We start from the raw sequence: 22,844 nt of genomic DNA on the forward strand, positions 1-22,844 counted from the left end.
TGGTATCTCGGTCCACTGTACGCGCTGTATCTAAAAACGAAAATTGAAATGCCACAGTCACCATCTCCACACATTGAATGGACTTTAAATCATTTATTTTAATATTTAGCAATTAACAGAGCAGCATATTGCATCTGTGCAGTCCATGCATATGCAGATTAGATGTTTTTATCATGCATGACTTGCAGGTCAATTAATGGAAATGGAGGTTTACGCCCAAATTCAGTAATACTTATCAACATCAAATACACCAGTTGATCTGCAATATGAGACGTGGCAGTGAGTCAACACACTTGCAGTGTGCTAAATTTGCCTTTTGAGTGTGGCGAGGACCCCTGCTGCTAAACAATGATTGCCTTTGATAGAGGGACTGAAGAAAGTAATCAAAATCAGCTAATTAAAGGGAGATGGATTCAGTCCAACATTACCTGTTTTAAACTATTTGGAGATGCGTTCTCTTCACTTCCAGGTCGTCATACGTGGATGAAACGTGCTGTTGTATCTCCTGAGTCATGAGTTGTAAATTCATACCAGCAAAAATGCTTCATTTGATTTTGGCAGGCTGATGATAGCCGTGTCCTGCAGCTCAGGGTTAGTCAGCTTCGGTCATAAATCCCTCTCATATAGCCCAGATCAACTTAGACATGCTGGTTATGTTTACTGTGGGGCTTTGACAGGGCCCATACATATTTATTTTTGAAGTGAAGTCACCATAATGTTAAACCCCAGGGGATGCCAAGTTTTCTATTCAAAGATGGGACAGCTAAAAACTATTGATTTTAGCTGTCTCAGATGTAACAGTTGCCATATTGAATTGATAACATTGCGCTACAGTATATGGACTAATTAATCAATTACTTCATTTAACATGTGTGTTTTACCCTTGAAATGTTCTATCCTGGGCATAGTTTGACCTTGTTTCCAAACAATATGCTTGGCCGGGAAACATTTTACACACTATTTGCTGCACAGACATTTTGTTTTACATTGTCTTGTAAAACTTTCACTACAAGCTGTGCAACACAATTACCCATTTGGATGTCAAGAGAGGCTGTTAAAGGTGAAGGCAGAAATGAAATATGGCCACGAGATATTTTGCGTCAGTGTGAGGTGCAGGCCTGTTGATGTAGTCACTAAGCGCTAACCGGCTACGCAGTAAAACCGGAGCTCATGTCCCCTTTATTCATGTCACGGGTGGAAGCTAAAATTCACGGGCGCCAGGGATTAAATAAAAAAGTGAGGTTGACACCATCACATTCCCGTCCCTTCTCTCCTCCTTGAACCGCTTTTCCCTCCCCCGGCGCTCCAACTATCCCCCATTTTTCTTAGAGCTGATTAACGGCCGGGGGGTGATTAGTTGTGAGGCGGCGCTCCCCTCCCCTCCGTCGTCCTGCAGACCCAGAGGTGTGTTTTCTCTGTGACTTGAACATGTGTTAAAAGGCTAGTCGCTACTGCGGAGCAGTGGGGGAGGAAAACATGCGCCACGTCTACATCCTGCCATCTGCAGAAATTCTCTGATGACTCTGCAGAGGTGGGGTGTATAGGGGATGGACGGGAGGAGGAGTACAGGGCAGCAGTGGAGGACTTTGTGGTGTGGGCGGGCAGAAATCACCTGCTCCTGAACGTGGCCAAGACCAGAGAGATGGTGGTGGACTTCGGGAGGAAGACGACGGCTCCGCTACCGCTGAGGGTTCTGGGAGAGGAGGTGGTCATGGTCGAGGACTACAAGTACCTGGGTATCTCCATCGACAAAAGACTGAACTGGAAGACCGACATCAACGGCGTCTACGGGACGGGGATGAGTCGACTCTTTTTCCCGAGGAAGCTTCGATCCTTCCATGTGTGCAGCAAGATGTTGGAGATGTTCTATCAGTCTGTTGTGGCCGGTGCTTTGTACTTGGCCGTGGTCCGCTGGGGGAGCAGCGTTGGAGCCGGTGACACCAACAGACTTAACAAACTTGTTAAGAAGGTCGGCTCCATCATTGGCTGCAAACAGGACAGCTTGGAAAAGGTGTTGGAGGGGAGGTCACTGAAGAAACTGTTGTCCATATTGGATAATCCTGACCACCTGCTACAGGGACAGCGGAGCACGTTCTCCAACAGACTCCTTCAGCTCCGCTGTCACAAGGGCCGATACAGGAGATCATTCCTGCCCAGTGCAATAACACTTTACAATAAATCATCTCTGGCTAAACTAACTGCTGTGATGTTGCTGCTCTTCCTCTTCCCCTTTTACAAATTATTATTATTGTCTCTTTTGAAGGTTATTCTTTTGTTTCAGTTTAGTTTACTTACTAATTTAATTTTATAATTTAATATTTGTTATCTTATTATATTGTATATAATGTGTATCTTTTTATTCTACTCTTCCCTGTACATGCTGCGATAACAAAATTTCCCTCTTGAGGGATCAATAAAGTATCTATCTATCTACATGATAGGAACACACACACACACACACATCTGGTTTCTGCTGTTGTTCCCCCACTGCCCAAACACACGCTGGAGGCGCGTCGTTATCTCGCATTGTTCAGCATCCATTCGACGGACGCGTTTCACACACAAGTGCATTCACAGAGCGCCGAGGAGTTGCCGAGAAGAGCAGAGATGGAGACGCAGACGCGCAGAAAGAAAGTCCAGGCGTAAACAGAGAGCCAGACTGGCGTAAGATGGAGAATACTAACAAGGCGTCTCGGGCTCACACTCGGGGACAGAAGGTGATGCAGGACGGAGCCGAGCAACGGCAGGCGACGGAGACGGCTCACCGTTGAGTTTTTATACGGTGCATGATTGGCGGCGTGGCGGGGCTCGAGTTTCGGGGGCCCGATCAATGAATCCGTTTCGAACTGCGAACAAAAGGCTGTCCTAAAAGTTTGTATCTGGCTACTCGGGAAGTATCACCAGCAACAAGGCTTCCTGGGGAGATGTGTGCGTTTTAACAACATCGGCTGTGGGATGAATGTATGTGTCAAAAACACCAGCTTCTACTGGGATTTTCTCATGTTTTGAATCCCAATGTGGCCTTGTTATAATGTTATAATGTTATAATTACTCCAACACAACCGCAGTTTTCATTTGGTGGTTATTCAGACATTTAGACATTGGGATCGGTACTTCGCGCATCATATCCGATGTTACTTAGCATATTCCATTCCACTCTAAAATGTGTGTTGCGATTCAATGGGGCTAGGGTAATTAGTGATGGTATTAAAATGGATTTTCAGATTCATATTTTTTCTCAAAATAGCTTTTTTAAGATCACTTAAATCATATTAGCTTTTGCTGTTTACATGTGAAGATAAACATTTGCATAGTGAGTGCATTATGAACAATGACCACGAGACTCCAACTGATGCTATGATCAGCACAGACGTTCTATTAGAGCTATATTATATCATGCAAATTATTAACAAAACCAGCGCAGGCTCACAAATGCACAGCAATCAAGAGACGGGTAATTCAGCATGTATGGATAGAAGGAACTGCAGTGTCACCCGCATTACTTGATTTTGCCAACAATAAATCCCTGACCCTACGTCTCTACTATTAAGGAGCATTTCTCGAAAAATGTCCAGCAAGACAGCAGTTGTAAGGCCAAAATATTGTCATATTAATGAAACTAATTAATATTATCGGCTCTATAACACAAGATAACAACATATTCTCATTGATCTGTTTGTGTGTGCATGAAAGAAAGATTTGCCAGGGACTTTGTCATTCATTTTAGTGCGATTAAAAGGTACACAACCTGTCTGTGGGAGAGACAATGACATGAGAGTATTACGTTTTTTATCCCCTCTTTTGCATGCCAAAACAGATTAACATAGAGGTTTTTTTTTTTTTACTTTATCAATGAAATGACCAGTTTAAGCTTTTTCAAGGGTATTTTTCAAACATCCGATGAACAGAAATGTGTTTAAAGGTGCAGTGCTGAGTATTTACTGCCACAGAACACAAATTGACTGTTTCCACCGTCGCTATAAACAGGGATTTCAAGAGCTTTTTTAACTCACTTTCTAGAACACCAATGACTTAAAATGTTCCGTGCATCCTTCAGTTAGTCTCTTTTAAATGGCTGCAATCATTTTTATTACAATGGAATTAATGTCTGTACGTGTCGGGAGGGGAAAGTATCCCTTTTATTAATAAAGAACGCAACTCTGCAGATCCGATCAGCTGTATGAAGAATTACAATATTTTTGAGCCCATTGATGTGGTTTGCTGGCACAGAACTCTGTGCTGTTTTGATTAACTCTCCACGCTCTCGTTTAGGGACGTTTCCAGAGGCCGCAGGCTGCTGTTTTCAGCAAATTAGCTCTAAAAACCCACTGTTAGCTCTCCAGCACCAATAGACAGATGGAAAAAACAACCTGATGAACACTATGGGGCATTTAAGAAGTCAAAGGAACAGATATTTTCAAGAATTCACCAGATTTCAGCAAACGCTTCATTGAGAATCTTGACCTAAAGAGGTGAAAATGCAATTGCATTTAAATGCAAATTGTCCACCTAATCTTCAAGACACTCTAGTTAACATGGTGGGAGACTTTTCCTCTGGAGCCATTTATCAGGTGCAAAATGTGGATACCCTGGTGAAAAAAGAGATGCAGGTGCATTGGCACCACTATCAGCTCGGAGCCAAAAATAAGAGGGCCGTATCCTGCGTCATTTCCATACTGCTTTACAGAAGAAATAGGAGGCAGAAGACGCTGCACACGCTCAGCTGGGGCACAATGAACAAATGAAAGCTGTAACTGCAGCTTGAGATATTAAAAACAAAACAAGACGACAATCTCACACAGTTTTTCCGCTGGCGGCCGTTCTTGTTTTGTATTTGTCAGAATGAGCCAAACTGAATGAGGGCGAAAGGTGGACTTCTTTCCGTCACTCAGCGGGGACATCATACTGCGTGTGACAGCGGTGGACACGCGGTGGACAGATATTGACAGATAATGCGCCAGCGCAAATCCCCGCAGTTCACCTACAATGTGTCATCGACCCAGAGAGACGATATAGACGACTGCGACACTTCGCTCACTCAAGTACAAGTTTATGTTGAAAGAGGCACATCAAAGCAAATCCCCCCCCAATTGTCTCCCCTAAGCCGTAAAAAGGGATGGATCAGCCCACTGAATGAGCTCACAGTGTGGCCACTGCTGAAGAGAGGCAATAAAAATGTCCTTTGAGACAAAAGCTGTTGAGGATTTTACCAAACTAGGGCTGAGTGCAGAGGGACAACAGCAAACTTTACATTTATTTTGTTTTATTTTGACAGAATAAATGTTATTCAAGTGTTCTTCTTTCTTCATTCTTCATTTTGTTAAAAATTAATAATCCCCAACCATTAACTGGAATTGTACATGTATGACAATGTGGAGCGATGAGGGTGTTGCTGAGATATTCCAACACTACCCAGACAAACTTGAAAAAAACGTCTATAATCGTGCTGGATACATCCATGACAGTTGCTGAGGGATCCGCAGGCGTCAAGAGCGGGGAGATATTTACTGGGTGATGAAGGCAAATATCCGCGCTGTGCCAGGACGTTGTTTATAGGAGCGTTCCAACCACGGCAGCTTCCCCTCCACTGTAGATCTTGAGTTCGTCTGCATCACGCCAAGAACTCTCCGTCCCAATACCCGGCTTCTTCCACCGGGACGTGGCATTCCTGTCAGTCATGTGCTATCAGTGAGGCTGCAGACGCTGCTTAGGCCTGCCCAGACCATCTCCCCCTTCCCGTTTTCTTTTTTCTCTCTTCTCACCCAATACCCTCTCGACAGATTCTGTGTATCTCGCCCTGCCACCTCAGGCCTTCGGTGAACACTCAACTTTTTTTTCTTTTTTTTTTTGGACTTTCCATTGAGTCTCATATTTTAGGTTCTTGACTTTCCTTATCTGGAAAGTCTCGTGCTGCGCGCCGGCACTTAGCGCTTGGTTTGTCTTTCTTCTAATCGCGCTCTCCGTCTCCTTTTCCTCTCCCTCTCTCTGCAGGTGTAAAGAGGGCTACCATGGACTACGCTGTGACCAGTTCGTACCCAAGACGGATGCTATCCTGTCCGACCCAAGTACGCGCTCCTTTTCTATTTGCCCTTTGATACGTTGATCCGTGGAATGAATCTGTGGCTGTATTGCATCAGTCAAAAGAGGATAGATATAAATCCAGTGTTCACTTTTGTAGGATGTCCCTCACTCCCCCACCGAGTTTCCTCCCTTTTTTCGTCTAATCATTTAAGGCATAAAGTAAAACACAAATATTTGTTTAACACGTGATGATACATTTATTAATACTATTAAAATGTGAATTTTATGGTTGGAGCACTAAAACTGAATTTAGTTACTAGGCACAGACTGCTTCCTTTATTGGCCCACATTTAATTATGAGATATCAAAACTAAAACCTGTGCATAAAACCACTATCTCGTATTACCCTCTTTGTTCTTGCTTTGTTTTCGTCCCGCTAAAAGGAAGTAATGTCTTCAGTTTCCCACCGCACATGAAAAACAATTCCCGAGGAGTCTTTGAATCCCCATTAAAGCCGTGTAGAGTAGTTAAAAAATGAAGCAAAAAGCAGAGGTGCAGGGAAGAGAAATTGGTCTTTCCCGTGTGCCCGCGGCTTTACAAAATCACACTGTTTCATGGAGTGACTCTATTGCCTTCTGTTTGCTGCCACGAGGCCCACCGAGAGTTTATTATTGGGGTCACAAGCCAATGTCACAACGCATGTTTCTCCCTCGCTCACTGCAGCCAGTCTGCACAGCGGGATTTATTTGATCTTGTATCGGCAGACAATGAGCCCCAGAATTCTAAAATACGCTTTGTTCCACGTGGTAAATGACATGAAGACAACTTTATGCACATAACTTATGCCATACAATCAAATATCCTGTACATACATTTGTTGTGTTAAATCCAGGGACCATATTTACTGCATTGAAAGCAGTTCAATCACAAAATTGTTTCAATGCTCTCGTTACTGTTTTATGTATCCAGTGTAGTTTGAGGTATCTTTTTTTATGCCATATGTGAAGTGTAAACGATAAGGCAAAGGGTAATTTTTCCTTCAAAGTTTGATTTGCTTTATTCCTGTTTGGATACAATTATTCAGTATTCATCACAAAGAAATAGAGAATTAAAGAAAAGTCTGACTACAACATATTATTTGGGTATTTGCGATGCCTTCCAACCCACAAATATGAATAATATTTCTTGAAATGCTTCTTATTATATTGCATCATAGTGCAAGAAAGTTAGAGAACCTACAAGAATGAGTCATCCATTCGTGGATAAAACGCAGTGGAGTTCAAAATAGTTCCGGATAAACTAAAAATGTATTCCAATAAATGTACTGAATAACAAGTCAAATGTATGACTTTTGTATGACTTGCGGAGTTTACAGAGGACGTTTCAGAGGGAAAAAAAGAAAACATGGGGGTGAAAAACTTTCTTGGCTGTATGTACAGTATTCTCTATTTAAGACACAACAGATGTTTCATTCAATCAGGCTCCAGAGTCAACACAGAGTTACCCCCCATCCACCTACATCCACCTGCTTACACCACATATACACACACACACACACACACACACACACACATATATATGTATCCTCCTATATATAAGCGTGTGGGTGTCCATTTCAAAAGTTGCTTGCCTGTTGGGAACACACTCAATGCGTGGCCTGCTGTATTGATGCTTGCAGCTGTATAAAGAAGAGCTCATCCAAACAACTTTTACCCTGGACGCTGTGCTTCCTCGGGGCATGAGCATACACCTGCCACATAGTATTCGCATCCCCCAGCAATGGGAGAGAGAATACACAATATTTGCGTGTAAAGGCTCTTTTGGCTGGAGAGAGGAAGAAAAAAAAAAGTCTTGCCGCAATATCCATCAAATGGTTATTGAAAGAAACAATTATGGCTTCATCAAAACATGTTTAGAAATGTTATTGTACTGCAACTCCACACATTTACCACCATTTTTTTTGTCCGCGTTTCGTCCAGCCACCATGAGAGATAAGTGTACCCGGAAAGATTTAACAGAGGAAGGAAGCCTATTTTGATCTCTGTTGATACAAAGTAATCTAAAATTTACCCAGATTACGAAGGGTTTTGAAGATAATCCTGCGTCCTAAAGCCAAATCATATAATAACATGCAGGCATACATGCACACACTATCAGCAACTACAAGTAGGCCGAACACCAGGGCAATTCAATTCATTCAAATGTGCGTGTCAGTGTATGTTCGGCGCGGGTTCGCTTTTACATGCTTATTTTACACGCAGGATCTAATACTGCGTCTTCAGCATCAGACAGGCATTTCTGGAATCAATCCTCAGCGTCCACCCACCTCACCCCCCCACCGCCGCTCTTTGTCATCGCATTGACCGGCCACTCAACAGAGAGGTCCGCACTGGCTTGCACGCACACGTAGACCCCCGTCATACACACACACACACACACACACACACACACACACACACACACACACACACACACGCTGTCTGCAGACGGTAGAAAGAATGTCTCGCACATCTCAAAAGCCCGGGGGGGGAAAGGACAAAAAAGCCCCCTTTCAGGTACTCCAGCTGCACTATGTGAACCCAGACACAGACATAAGATGGGGAAAAGGTGCCGTACTGTTGAATATCGGTGCATAGCAAGCAAGTAGGGGGGGTCTATGGATAGTTGAAGGGCCTGGAACTGATGTTGGTTTAGGAAGGAAGAAGGCCTCAAATGGGAACTATTTGTCTTCGATAGCTATTTGGTCTGGAGTAAGTAGCTGCACAGGATATTGAGTTCAATAACACACACACACACACAGATTGGCTACCCAGTTCCCTGCTCACCCAAACGAAGGAGGGGGATTAAGGAGCTGATTCACTTCTGCCATTGTCTCTCCCACACGCCAGTTTTCTGCCTCTTAATCAGGGCCAAGAGCCTCTGACACGATGCACAGGTATTCTTCAAGCTCGCTCAAGGCTCCCACAAGACGGCGTAAACGATTCCCGGGGGGGGCTTGGAGCTGCCAGTGCATCGGATTGCGAGCCTGCATGTATTATGATTGGTGAATGTCTCCAGACGAGGCAATGCCAGAACGAGGGATGTGCATCAGTGTTGTAATGACATCATCTGCACAAGCTGTGACAGTCAGGGCGATTTGGAAGCGGGATATGGGGGGGGGGTGTGTTGGCTGTTGCCATGGGCAATGACAGAGAAAAGCTTGAATGGATAACACAGATCAGGCAGCATCAGTGATACACTGCGTTGATTTATCTGGCCTTGCAGAGAGTTTGTTACACAGTGAACGTAAGTGCCTAGCAACAGAGGTCTCGTCTTCATCTTAATCATGCGGTTATTTACGCAGTTTATATATATATATATATATATATATATATATATATATATATATATATTGCTGTGAATCCAAATCTGTGTATAATAATCCTGCAAGGCTGCAAGATAGTCTGTACATCGTCAATTAATGCGTTCAGTTAAAACATGATGACACTTACCTCTCTTGGAATACCAACACAAATTGTTTATCGATTGATTAACTACGGGACAATAAACCCGCCTTCGTTTCTATTTTTTTTTCTCGAAATCCCCTATCCCTATTAGGCACGGAGTAAATACGTTCCCTGTTATTTAAAACAAAGGATCTAAATGCTCGCTGAAACATTCTCTTGATTTATAATTTTATTTCAAATTTCACAATAAAATTATAAAAATTATTATTTGCTCAAATCACACCCATTAATAGAGAAAGATAACCATGTGCAATAATTTAAAATCCATTCATTTAAATGTTCATTGGTCTTTGATGTCAAACTCGCTTCGGTTCTACTGTTTTGATTTTTCATCTCATACTTGTAGCGCTGTAATATTTTCCCAACGTACAATCAAAACGCATCCGAGAACAGATGTGTTTTTTTTCCCCCCTCCCTGTTAGCCTTTTTCTTTTTCCTATTCGGAGAGTGCCCACTACTTAATCTGCCAGGAGCTTGGCAAGCCACATTCTATTTAAAACTAGGACCACCTCTGTCAGAAAAGCAATTACTAGTGAGGGTTTCATTTTAATTTAAATGAGATTACATTACACTGACATGAAAAAGGAACACTGTCAGGGTGGAAAGAACACGAGTGCTCCTTTTTATCGGTTCCCCCAGCGCTGGGATTGGGGAGAAAAGTCTTAACTGCATGAAGGAAGACTGTGTCTGTGTGTGTGCGTGTGTAGGGGAGACAAAAACAAGCGTGGGATATACTGAATGCCCGCAGTTTTGCATGCATTTTAACACGTGTGTTTCCTTTATAGGTGACCAGAAATTGAATATTGAACAGCTCTGCTCGGAGAACAATCAGCGCAACGCCTCAGGCTTTAATCAATACATAAGCTCCGTGCAAAGCAACGTCCGTGACATGAAGCTGTACGATATGTCACCTTCGACTTTCATTTTCACGATACTTTGTCTAATCCTCTTGCCCCCACCCCTGCCCCCATGTCTTTGTTGTTTTCTTTCTCCATTCCAAGCCGCTGTCGGCTGTGTGATTTCAGAGTGCATCTCGCAAAAAGCATAGCAAGCATCTGGGGCCGCCTGGCTCATTACCTGGTGCACGAGGGAGAGCCATGTCAGAGGAAGCCGTCAAACCAACTTTGTGCTCTAGTTGCTCTCCCCCGAAGGTGAATTCGGAGTAAAATAGAGGCACATCATGTTGTAACTATTTTATCTCCCCGCCCCCCCCCCCCTCCCCTGTCTCTCTCTCCCCCCCTTCCTTTCTCTCATGCTATCCTGCCTTTTACGGAACAGTGGATGAACTTGGGATTGAGTTCATGGGTAAGACAACTTTTCATTGACTGTTTTTGAGGTTTGGTTAATGTGCTTTGCGTCCGTGAAATACCACACGTGAAGCACACAACCCAGCAAAACAAGGCCGCTCACCTTGGAAAATTAATGCGGGCCGGTCGCCATGGAAACACCGTTTGTGGTGAATTAGGTGTATGCTGTCTGCATGAGGAACAGTGCTGTTGTAGACGACGGAGCAGTAGAGACAACAATGAGGCAGGTTGACAATTGGACGTCTGCTTGCATGCCACGCGTATGTGTAGTCGGCTCACCGGCCGCTTCTGAAGACGTTGCATTACAAATATAATGGTGAAAAACATCTGTCTTTGTTTTGAGCTATGAAAAGCAACGCGCAGATGCAATGCAAGGCGATGGAATTACAATTCAACCTCTGGTTGGGTACCTTTCAGCCTTCCAGGGGAGAAAATCTCAAAAAACAAACAAATGATCGAGCTCGTCTTTTGTTAATAATGTCACACTGTTCCTTGTCCAGAGGGAATATGCAATTGTACCCCCACCCTCCTGCACACCACCTCCACAGCGCCACACTTAGCATTTTTCATCGTCTCTTTGCCATCGTCTCCTCGCTCTCTGACTCTCTTTTGTGCAAACATGAAATCCGACATTGCACGTTGTTGAAGTTTTCCATTAGCGGGGCCTCACATGCTGCCGCCACATCGCACACTCGCTGAGGACGCCCCCAAAAGCAGAAGCCTCCGCTTCACACGACATTCCCCAGTTCAGTGATTTTAATCTGGGGACTAAATTAGTCCAGAATGCTCCAGGAGAGGGGCGGCCGGGTGCATTAGAGGGGATGAGAAAAGGACTGATCGATGGGTAGCTGCACGGGCGAAAGACGGAGGTTGTTTTTTATGTGCGTGGTCTCTCGCTCATCTATTGTGTTGCACTAGGACTTTCTCTTCTGCTGTAGAAAGGAATCTTTTGATAGCCGTTATATAAGTCAAATGTGTGTTGCCCAAGAATGTCAATCCGAGTACAGCAAAGCTGTAATTGAAGTGGGATTGAGTGCTTTTGGTAATCTTGCCTTTTTGTCATTTTTTTTGGGGGGGGGGGGGGGGGGGGGGGGCGGCGGCTTTCCAAAGCCCTGCATGTCTAGTTTTCTCTGATGTATTTCAGGCTAATTCTCCTACCCACTTTGTCATGGATGTCTTGGCATGCTTCTCCTCACAGCATGTTGATCTGACCATGCGTACGGCATCGCCTGCCGTATGGAATTTGTATCGTCCTGGGGACCATAAGACACGTCTCAGCCGATGTGGCAGAGGCTGCTCAGTTAGTTCCGTTTCCCAAAATGCTTCTTGCATCTAATTTCGAGATTTCCTCGTAGGCATCGGGCATGAAAGCCCTGTAATGGTTTTTATATACATGCTGCATGTGGGCTTCCCCTCGCAGCCATTCAGCAGATCGTTGTAGACGGCTGTTTTTTGCGTTCAGGCTTTGGAACAGGCCGACGTCATCTACCCAGGAGAAGGCAGAGGCTCGTCCCAGGTGGCGCCGCAAATGACCACTGATGTTGTTGCCGAAGGACGGGATAGTTCCCATATGTTTCAAAGATGGAACCGTCGAGAGGTCATTTCGCTGGCGGTTACGGGCAGCGGGGGATTGCAAGGATACAGAAAATAAAAGTGGCATTTGTTGTTTATTTGTAAAGTGCATGAATAGATCCGCTGCTGTGTGCCACAGAGATAACAGCCTGGCTCTGTGAGACCGATTCACCATTTAAATCATTTAAATATTAGTTTCAAGTATGCTATTTGCCACTGCATAAAGAACCTGACGGTCATATCCTATGGAGCCAAATCCAGGTCAAAGGTTATGTTCATTTGAAAAACAAATGTGAACCTTTGGTGTTGAATCTGAAAATATAAAATCTGCAACCGAAAATATAATAGAGTGAATATCAAAAAATATATACAAGTGATGATTGAAAAAAAGAAAAAACTATTTTATTCAAAAAAAGTTATAGAGCTGAGTCAAAACTATATTCATCGCGAAATATTTTTCTCCCACTTATTTTTATTTTGAATGCATTGTTGTATTTTTCAATGTTCAACAACAAAAAGGTTCAGATTTGATTCAACTTTTGACCTGAATTTGGCTCCATAATATCCCAGGTCTGATATTATCCACATTTGCCGATACAAATAAGAAGATTTCAGTCCAACAAATTGCAGCATAAACACCAGTTACATTCTCAGGTGAGAAATTAGCCTTAATTTATAGTGATTTACATTAATATTTAATGTATTGTATAGTATTATACACTCACTACTTTAGGTATTCATTCTTAAAACGACTTGATGGTTTCCTGTAAGGTTTGCTGTATGAAATCAAGTCGTACCTACTTTAAGCAACTTGATATTTTTTTTATTTTCCGCATGGAAAATATTCTGCCCCAATCATCTTTATTGCAACTCTTTTAATTAGCACATCAGATGAACAATAGCCAAATATGCTGTTAGAATATGCAAAACATAAACTAACTAATTTAGTGAGTCTCTCAAGTTTCTCTTTTCAAGGCACTAACATGGACCGTTTAATTCTAATTCTAATTCCAATCCATCCCGCCTCCTTTTCACAGAAGCTGAGTGGGCAGTATAGACTCATATATATCTATATATATATATATACTGTATATCCCCACTAATATGGTCCACTGTACTTCAATCAGGACGTATTCGAATGTTATCTTCATATTCTTCCAGAAGCATTCGAATGTTAAAAGAAGGTTTGCATTGCCTTTGAACCCTGTTACCCCACGCCGCCCCGGAAAAAACGCTGACACAGCACTCACGTAACGCAGAGGGAGACAAATAAAAGGGAAGACGGTGAAAACACCGTGCTCGGTTGCCACTCCAGTGCAACCCTTTGAACTCCCGAGAGGCCATCCGACGGTGCCTCAAAACCGGCGCGAGAGGAAGTTGATAACCGGAGTGGACAAGAAGGGAGGAAGACGAGCTCCCAGGACGGCTCCGTGACAGCGCCAAAGCCACAGACGAGCGCGTAAAGGTTACTGTTGTGATGTTTTCTGCACTCTGCCCGCTGTTTTTAGAGGTGGCGACATCAGAACCAGGGGGATTTATTGCTTTTGATTGAGTTGAGGAATGTCACGGGAGGTGGTTGGGCGGGGGGGGGGGGGGGGGGGGGGGGTCACGAGAACCAGTGGGTTGGTTGCGTAATTAGGAGTCGCAGGTTTTAGACTGTGGCTCATTTTGACCATCGTGCGATTGGTTTTTTGCTTCGCCAGTGCACGGCCCACACTCGCCCTCATGCATTATGGACGATGGCAAGTGGTTCGACCCCCACGATCCAGCTGCTCGGTCGGACAAATATCCGCTACGATCAACTGCTGCTTGTCGGCCTTAAGCCTCTCTGTTGATGTGCAGGGCTCTGACAGGGAACTCCTGCAGCATTCATTTGCCGCTAATTCCTGTCGCCGTCATTCTCTGAACGCTGACACACACACACACACAGTAAACGCATGCACGCACACACACATGCGCGTGCGTGCGGTTGGGCCCCTGCTGTGCAGACAGTCCAGTGCTCTTCGCCTGCTGGCTTTGTCTGAACAAAATGATTATCACACTTCACTTAGCACATGTCACTGAGCCCTGCCCGGGTCTGTCATGTCCCTATACCCCGTACTCAAACACTGACATTTACTGACAGCAGCGTCGGCCGCCACTATGCTAATGCCCATTTCTGGTTGGATGTGTGCGTGCGGCCGTGGTTGTGGGTCCTCCCCCCCCCCCCCCCCCCCCCCCCCCCCCCCCCTCGCTGCTCGTGTGTGAGCTCGGTATGTTAATTCACGCACACATGCTCAATCTCGGCTCATGTGCTTTGTGTCACCGTAAGACACCCAATGGCCTGAACTGTGTCCCCCCCGCCCCCCTTCCTTCTGCAGAGAGCGGCGACACTTACCAGCGGCAGGTGCTGTCCATCTTCAGCATTGCCTCGGGCATCTGTCTTCTCGGAGTGGCGTGCATGGCTCTCTACCGCCGCAACAAGTGAGTGACGCAAGCCATGCACCACATTCGTAGAGCAGGCAACACACACACACACACGCACACGCACACACGCACAATGACATCTCAACTGTGAGTTAGAGATGAGAGAAGTCAATTACTCAGGGGAGGAAAAAGGAAAAGCAACGTAGACAAAGTGAAAGTAATGACAAAGTGAAAAGAGGGAGTTAATGTAGGTCGGGTTGATTGACTTGGTGTTGATAAACAAAAATGGGTTTTATTTTTTACGGTCAGAGTGACCTGAGAGGCTTTGCTCAACGGTTAAATAAATGATCCGAACCCAGACTCCTCCTTTTAATTTGTATCGGTTCTTCATAGAGTAGATTTACCTTTCTGATCATTTTGTTTAACTCCACACAGAGTTAGCGATAAGAGGGTTACTTGTACACTTAAAAACTTAAATACCTTAAAAAAAGGAAAATCAAAGCCTAGTCAATGATATGTGGATAAGGCAGAATGCTGAAGGGAAAACATTTATTTCTTCTTGCTTCTAACTCGCAATCAAACCAACAGTTAGTCACAGTTTGTTGTCCTCTTCAAACATTTACCCAATAAGCCTTTTTTTTACTACTTGCCAGGAGTTACAACCAAGCTCATAAAAGGAAGAGACCGGTAGGCAGCGTAAGATGGCGACGGTGGCACATGGAGCAGAGAGGCTGCGCCGGGAACCCGCGAGGTTGCCGGTTCGAAACCCTGGCTGCTCATATTGTCTCAAGTGCCCTAATTGCTCCCCGCGCAAAAAGAGTCATGGGTTATAAAAACGTCAGCTAAATGACATGTAATGTAATAAAGACATGAGTGGTAAAAAATAAAGGTATTAAATTAAAAAGATGTAGGCAAACTACAAAATAAAAAAATATATATAAGTACATTCAAAAAGTAAAAGTAACTTGCTCTAAAGGAAATAAAGGTGAAAATAAAGGTTCAAACGCCCGCTCGAGCTGTCTGGGCGTTTTCCGTGTGGCGCTCCAATCCCGATCCCCTGATTGTGCGACAGTCGGAGGCGAGCCACGCATCAGCAGGAGAGGGCCAATTGCGCGCGGAGGAAAACGCATCCTGTTGAGCATACAAATCACACTGCAAGAAAGGTTAAGCACAACGAACACGTTGCACGGCGCTCCGGCGGTGACCTCGTCTAATTTGCTCCGGGCTTGAAGCATCAGCTGCAAATGAACATTTAATGATGAATTAACATTTAATTTACTCTGGCGTCAAGTATTTTATTATACAATCTAACGTTTAATCCAAAATGAAGGAAGACTGTCGCATTTTAAATATAGTTTTTTTTAAACATTTTGTTTGCTCGTCTCACGTTTTAGCAATTTTTAAGGTGAACATAATGCAAGTGACAAAACAAAAGCTATTGATGAAGCATAAAAGTCACCGGATGCAAATGGCTGAATAAACCATCAATGTGACGTGTTCACTTTGTAGCTTTGGATTAAACATGCATGCACATTATCCAGCCATTAAAACATTCAGCCAGACATGTTCCTTGTAGATGGAAACTCTGTGTGAAGGTATTTCTGGAGAACCGTTGTCATTAATTTATTCCTTTTCCCAGCGAATTATCACAAAGGCATGTAATGGACGTTTCACGCTACATTTGCTTAATTAAATTTTCAGTTGTGCAAGACATCTTTCCCCTTAATGCTATTTTTGCTACCAGTTTGACCACTTTTTCTACTTCCGTTAAACCTTCCGTGACAGCCCCGGAAAAAAAAAGCGTCCACTGTTTCCAATGTAGTAATGAACGTATGAGTGTGTTTTTCCTTTTTCAGCATTAAAGTATATCATGTATATTAATATGAACACTTACCTTGCTGTTACATGGGTGTATGAAAGCTTACAGAGTGGTTCATAAGAATCAATTTCTCAAATTTTGGTTGTAGTTATTACAGTCTTAATTGTCCAAAAACATCTTAATTTCAGTCCCAGTATTACAATCTCTCTCTGTCTCTCGCCCCACCTCCACCCACACACACCTGCCCCCCCCCCCACAGGAGACACAGGGAGAAACTCCAGGCTCATTTCTCCGAGAGCCGCAGCCTGAGGGACAGCGGTGTGAACGCCTCCGGCCTCATGTCCAAATCCAGTCCCCGGCTCCAATACAGCCTTCCCCTCCAAAAGGTAAGTCACGTATAGATTTGTTTCCAGCCTTCTCTTTGTCATTATTACGATCATTTGCATCTGAACAACACCCGAAACATTTTGCCGACGAACCGTAACGTAGTTTCGGCAGCTATTTCTCCCCAATGAAAAATCCCACCGACAACCCTCTGGTCGAAATGGGAGGTTGTTGGCATTCCGAAAAAAAAAAAAGCGGCTTGAAATGAATTAAAAGCCACTACAAACCGCAGCGGCAGACGGCGAAGAGAAAAGTGACCCAGACATTTAAAGCGCAGCACGTGGAGGATGCGGAGGACGCCGATCAGCCTGATTAGTCCACAGAATGCCAACGGCTGCCTAATGCATCAAAGAAGGGCAATTAGCACTTTCCAGAACACAAAATATTTTGTTTGGTGTTGAAAATAAGTTTTAATGAGACGCAATGTTATGTTTTTTTTATTTGTTGTTTGGTGAGCATCTTTTTTTTTGCTGTTTGAGGAAAATACACAATAATGATTTTGTGTCTTGTGGCTGCGCTAATCTTCACCGGCTCTCTGTCGATGTGCAAATCTCCGGGTGTTACTGTCAGATTGCAAACGCATGAATAAATATGACTTTTGCAACATGCATGACTCGCATGAAGATGAACTTGTAAAGGAGAAAAGAGGGCCGGCACGCCTGTTTGATGGCCGACACGTTTTGTCTGTGACACAAATGTATTTGCCGTCGCCGGGAATTCCTCCTTCAAGTTCAACCTTATTCTGTCATTTCCGTGATCCCAAATGAAGCCGCGCGCTGGATCTCTTCAATAATGCAACGTGTCTATTGTCCCCCACTGGAACAAACAGCCCTCGGGCTAACCGCAACCACGCAACTGGAGTTGAAATTAGCGCTTTTAGCGCTTCACAGCTTCACAGCTTGTACAACATTTCATGTAAATTGTGTTGAATAAAAAAAATAAAAAAAAATCATACTCAAATGGATTCCAACACAAAACGTCTCCACTGCAAAACAGACAAAATCATAACGCAAAACCCTCCACTGCCACCCCACCGGTCCCAGTACATCGGTTCAGTTTATTGTACACGCGTGCAGAAGCGAGGCCCGTAGTCATGAAAGTGACGCCTTGCATCCCGCCACGGACTGCTGTCGGAGCTGGACACGGGCAGGAGGCCAGGAGGGGAGGCCAACGCAGAAAATGAGCAATAACACCACAACAGTGTGAAGGGCGCTTAAGGTGGGACATTAAAGATCGCCGGCTATAAACACCCAGGAGGGGGCACGAGCTCGACAGACCTGGAAAAGATTCTCCCACCATGTTTGCCACAGCGACACCCGGGACCACTGCTTCTCTCCACCCACTCGCTCAGCTACCAACCTTCTAGGGAGAGGACGTCCTGTGGGTGGTGGCGTGGTCCTGAGAGTTCCCTGGGTTTTGCACAGAGGACGAGAAAGCGGAGAAAGATACAGCTCACAAAGGGAGGGCAGCAGAAAGCTCAACATATATATATATATATTTTTTCCCCCGCTGTGTGCGTTTGAGATAGCAAGGTGGAAGATGAGGGCAGACTCTGTCGAGGCAGGTGCAGACGGGGGCGATGAAGGTCCATTCCGGTCGGTGTCGCCTGTATCCTAAGCTGAGGCGACACTCGAGTATCTTTAACCTCCCACAAAAAAAACGCCTCAGCTCACTGAGCGCAAGACGTCGTCCGCAGCGACGCAGAGACGGATTCAACACACGGCGACATCACCTCTACGCGTTGATTTCCTTCTGCAGGGCCTGGACCAAATCAGGTTACCTGACGTACTGTGCGTACTTCACCGCCCTCAACTATTATGTGGGAATCCTTTGCACTCCCGCCTTGGCTCAAGCGGCGTTTGCACATGTTTATGTGTGTCTCTTCCATCTGTCAACCCAAATACCTGTACATGTTTACACATCTGGAGAAACTCCCGTGCATATGTTTCCTCCATCTGTGAATAGGGATTTCCAAAGGCAAGTGGATTCCAGGCGCTCCTGCACTTTTTCGCAAATAGCCCGACCTCTATTAGTATATATACGAGTCGCAGAGGAGAGCATGAGTTGTTTCACGGCGCTTTTAAGGGAAAGCATAAGAAAAACATAAATTGGAATGTAATTGAATCGTAAAAGGCCTCCCGCGCCTCTGAGAGTTAAATCAACCCCTGTGTGGCAATAATAGTGTTTCTCAAATAAAAGGAGATGGGCACACGGGCTGGAAAGACCAGACTAGAAAAAAAACTCAACTCCCTTGAGACTGAAGCTGGAGGAAACTAACTAGTCGCACTCTGAGAAAAGACTGAGGAGAAATCTCTATAAAAAGTCAATACGCTGCTTTGTATTGTGGTTTCATATAATCTTGTCAACAATATTACTCAGTCATGTCTCGTGCGTATTATTGTTATATATATATTTTATTCTATACTATTATATGCTATATTATAAGCCCAGTGGCCTTTTCCTTCACGCCGATATTATTTATCTATGTTATGTTTGTGTATTTTTCAGATTGTACAAATAAACTAAGGAACTAAAGAACTGAGGTAACCTTTAGGAATGAGTAAAGGCAGCATGAATACTTCATGGCTGTAGAGAATAATAAGAACCCTGTGTACATAAATCCACAGAAAAGTATTTCAATAAAAAAGATCTGCTGTGGCACAAGGGAGCGTTCTCTTACCCCAACGCCACTTTTATAATTCTCTACAGTCATGTGGTCCGACAGACACATTGTGGACTTAAGGGAATGTTTGAAATATGTCCAACAAGCTAAAGTTGCAGGTGCATAAAACTGTCTTTGGAAGATGTGGGTTTTTGTATTACTTTTTTTTTTTTTAACTCAGTAGTGGTGCAGCACATGGAGGATCCATACGAGCGACTCGTTCACTCGGTGTTGTGACAGCAGCTTCCGTAGGTAGCGCCATGATTAATAAAAGAAAAATCCGGTGCAGCTGCAACATTAATAACGCTGTCAACAGTTACAACGTCGATGCTAATGTGCACGTCGGTGCACAGTGCTGAAAGTAGTGATTAACATTTTGCTCTTGTAGAGCCTAAAAACACGTCTGCTATCAATGGCCGTCACGTGGACTCACTGCTTTGTTTGAGCAGTAAACTGCATCTGCAGTGAAGAACGCTCAAATGTCCCATCATGCAGAGTTCAGGACATGTGATTGGATGGTAATCCGAGGAGGATTAATGCTGCTCCAAACGCATTTGGTTTGCCTTTCTGCTTGCTATGTAGTTGATGGACAACATATTGACCCATTTTTTTTTCTGTGTTTCCCCCTTAAAATACATTCGTGTGTTTGTGTGTGTTTATCCGAGGCTTTTTACAAAGTGGCATAAAACACGGCAAAAGGGGGAAAGGAGGGAACAAGCGAAATGGGTCGCGGCCGTCGCGTCCGCCACCGTCCGCCACAAACTATTTATTTTATGCCCCGACGTCGATATCATCCTCTGGGAATGTTTGCCACAGTAATTGTTCCAAGAGAGTGAGCGTTTCTCTCCACCTGCAGGGCACATGAGAGGGTGGCCGAAATGATCCTATTTTCTCGCACAACTGGTGAAGAGCAGTAACAGCTCCCTCTGGGAGTCAAGGGAGTACAAGGGAGAGAAAAAGAGGTTTATCGGGCGTGAGCGGCCCGAACTGCCTCCAAGTCACATGCAATTACATTAATGATGTAAAATCAGACGGAGAGAAAGGCCGGTGCAGGAAGTAGCGGAACTGGAATAACAGAATTATCTGGTGACTTAGGGCCTCACACGGGGGGGGCGGGTGTTCTCGGGGCATCCGTGGTTGCTGCGCAGGGCTCAGCCTGTTGTGTGATAATGGCGTTCGTCGCTGATAAGAATAAAGGAAAAGAATTGAGGGGGTAAATTCTTTGGAAACCATTAATATAATCTTGTGTGGGATTAATTCTGTAGTGCGGCGGGGGTGTTACGAGGGCCATGGTGGAGTTTATTCACAAAGCGTCCCCTCCTAATCCGCAGTTTAAAATGTAAAGTGTAATTAAGGACACTCCGCCGCACTAAGGGGGTTACATCAGTGAGAGAACATCCTCGACCTCGCTGGGGACTTGAACCTGAGTGGGGACTTGCTGCTTAACCACATACAGTAACCCCTGCATGTGTTGACTTATAAAATCCCCTTACAGCTGAACGTCTTGTATTTCATTTTGATAATCATAACAAATGAATCAAGGCTAAATGATGACAAAGCAACTTCCCGTTTGTGTGTCATGTTCAACCCGAGGATAATAAGGAAGATACATCCCGAATTACCACGTTTTACGGCTCGCTGTACGCATTATTCTGCTTCATCTTTCGCAGGGCTGCCGTTCTCACGGATCGTCTGTCAAGAGCAGCGGCGTGGCACCGGGCACATCGACAGCAGCCCCACCCATTCTCATCAGAGCGCTGTCCAAAGGGAAGCGCTTCAGGTGACAATGTGAAATCCTCTTACTTCCTGTCTCATTTCGTTCACCGTATTCAGAAAGGAGAGGCAGCCGAGTGGGAAATGTGACCATCCTGCAACAGAGTAGATAATACAGACGTCCTGTGTGCAAATCCTTCGTTTGAATCTATTATTTTTCATTATATTATTAGGATGCTTATTAGTTTGGCTATCAAAACAGTTTTGAATGGAAACGTCTGTATTTACACGACATGTCCAGTAAATTGTGCAAAGTGATTAAATGTGTGCTCAGGCAGAAGTTCTTGCACACCGATGCAGGAAGGAGGAGAGGAGGAGACGTCCTCTGTTTAATATGCAGAGTTTAACATCGGTTCAACCAGATTCCTTTCATGTCCCTCGAGTGACAGAAGATGAACCACATGTGGGTTTAGAGCGTGCTGCGTGTTACAATGGCCCTATGCGGGATGTTTACAGAAAAGCCTCATGTGCTGTGATGATGTAGGTGCACTATTACAGTATAGATGACGTTCAGCGACACAGCATGCAACAAGTCATTTCAGAATTTTTCTTTTTTTTGCCCTTTGCAACTTTGCAAATTGTTGGAAAACGTCTGCCCTTTTTGCTCTATCTGACGGTGTTCCAACATTGGAAGCAACTCTGGAAAAGAGAACAGGCGCCAGGCCCCACGCGTCTATTTGAAGAGTCGCCACACTGCTGTGCGCATTTAGACAAACGAACAGACAAACGAAAAATGAGATAAAGTACACCGATGAAAGGGAGCAAAGTGTGCAGGATTAATAATAACGGGGAACTGAGAGAAAGGTTGCCATGTGTGGCTGTGCGGATGGTTCCGACTCGTCCGGGCTTTATTTTCCCCACAGTGGCGTGCAGGTGCTTCACGGAGGGCAGCTGACGGTCAATCATGTGTTGGGCCGGTCCTCAGAGGAGGCTCAGGACAACTCGAATGTGACGGATGATGTTGAGAGGAGAGACGTGGAGCCCATTTGGGGCTATCGGGAGAAATGCTCCGTAAAAGCGTGTCGATATGTCCCGTCAATATCGCTGCCAGAGGTTAACTGAGTATCATAGGGTTTAGAACCTTATGAGCACGTGCAGACTGATTTAAATGTTTAAATGCACAGCTTATCTTTTGGTAAATGTTGTGGAAAACAACGTGGACATCCCATGAATCCCTGAATCTATATCCCATGTTCAAAATCACCTGCTCTTTACCCGGAACGAGGAGCAGTACGTTCAGATGAATGATAACTGTAGCGTAAATCATGTTTAGCGTTGTGGAATATTTTTAACCTATGTTAAATAGCAGTAAACACATCCTTAGCTCATTTAAATTGCAGTTGTAAATGGTTCTAATGGTAATAATAATAATAATGAAGCTGACCTTTAGCCTG

The 22,844-nt window shown here is 44.4% G+C and overlaps 1 protein-coding gene across 1 annotated transcript in view; it reads left to right on the forward strand.

The window, feature by feature from the left end:
- Positions 1–22,844, forward strand: part of nrg3b (neuregulin 3b) — a 72,037-nt gene that overhangs the window by 43,459 nt on the left and 5,734 nt on the right. The window contains exons 3-7 of the mRNA XM_078103800.1: positions 5,992–6,065; positions 10,806–10,832; positions 14,767–14,869; positions 16,891–17,017; positions 21,348–21,457. Of these exons, the coding sequence (XP_077959926.1) occupies positions 5,992–6,065; positions 10,806–10,832; positions 14,767–14,869; positions 16,891–17,017; positions 21,348–21,457 (441 nt within the window). The remainder of the gene's footprint in view (positions 1–5,991; positions 6,066–10,805; positions 10,833–14,766; positions 14,870–16,890; positions 17,018–21,347; positions 21,458–22,844) is intronic.

This window comes from Gasterosteus aculeatus, chromosome 5 (genome assembly GCF_964276395.1).
Source record: "Gasterosteus aculeatus chromosome 5, fGasAcu3.hap1.1, whole genome shotgun sequence".
NCBI classification, from domain to species: Eukaryota; Metazoa; Chordata; class Actinopteri; order Perciformes; family Gasterosteidae; genus Gasterosteus; species Gasterosteus aculeatus.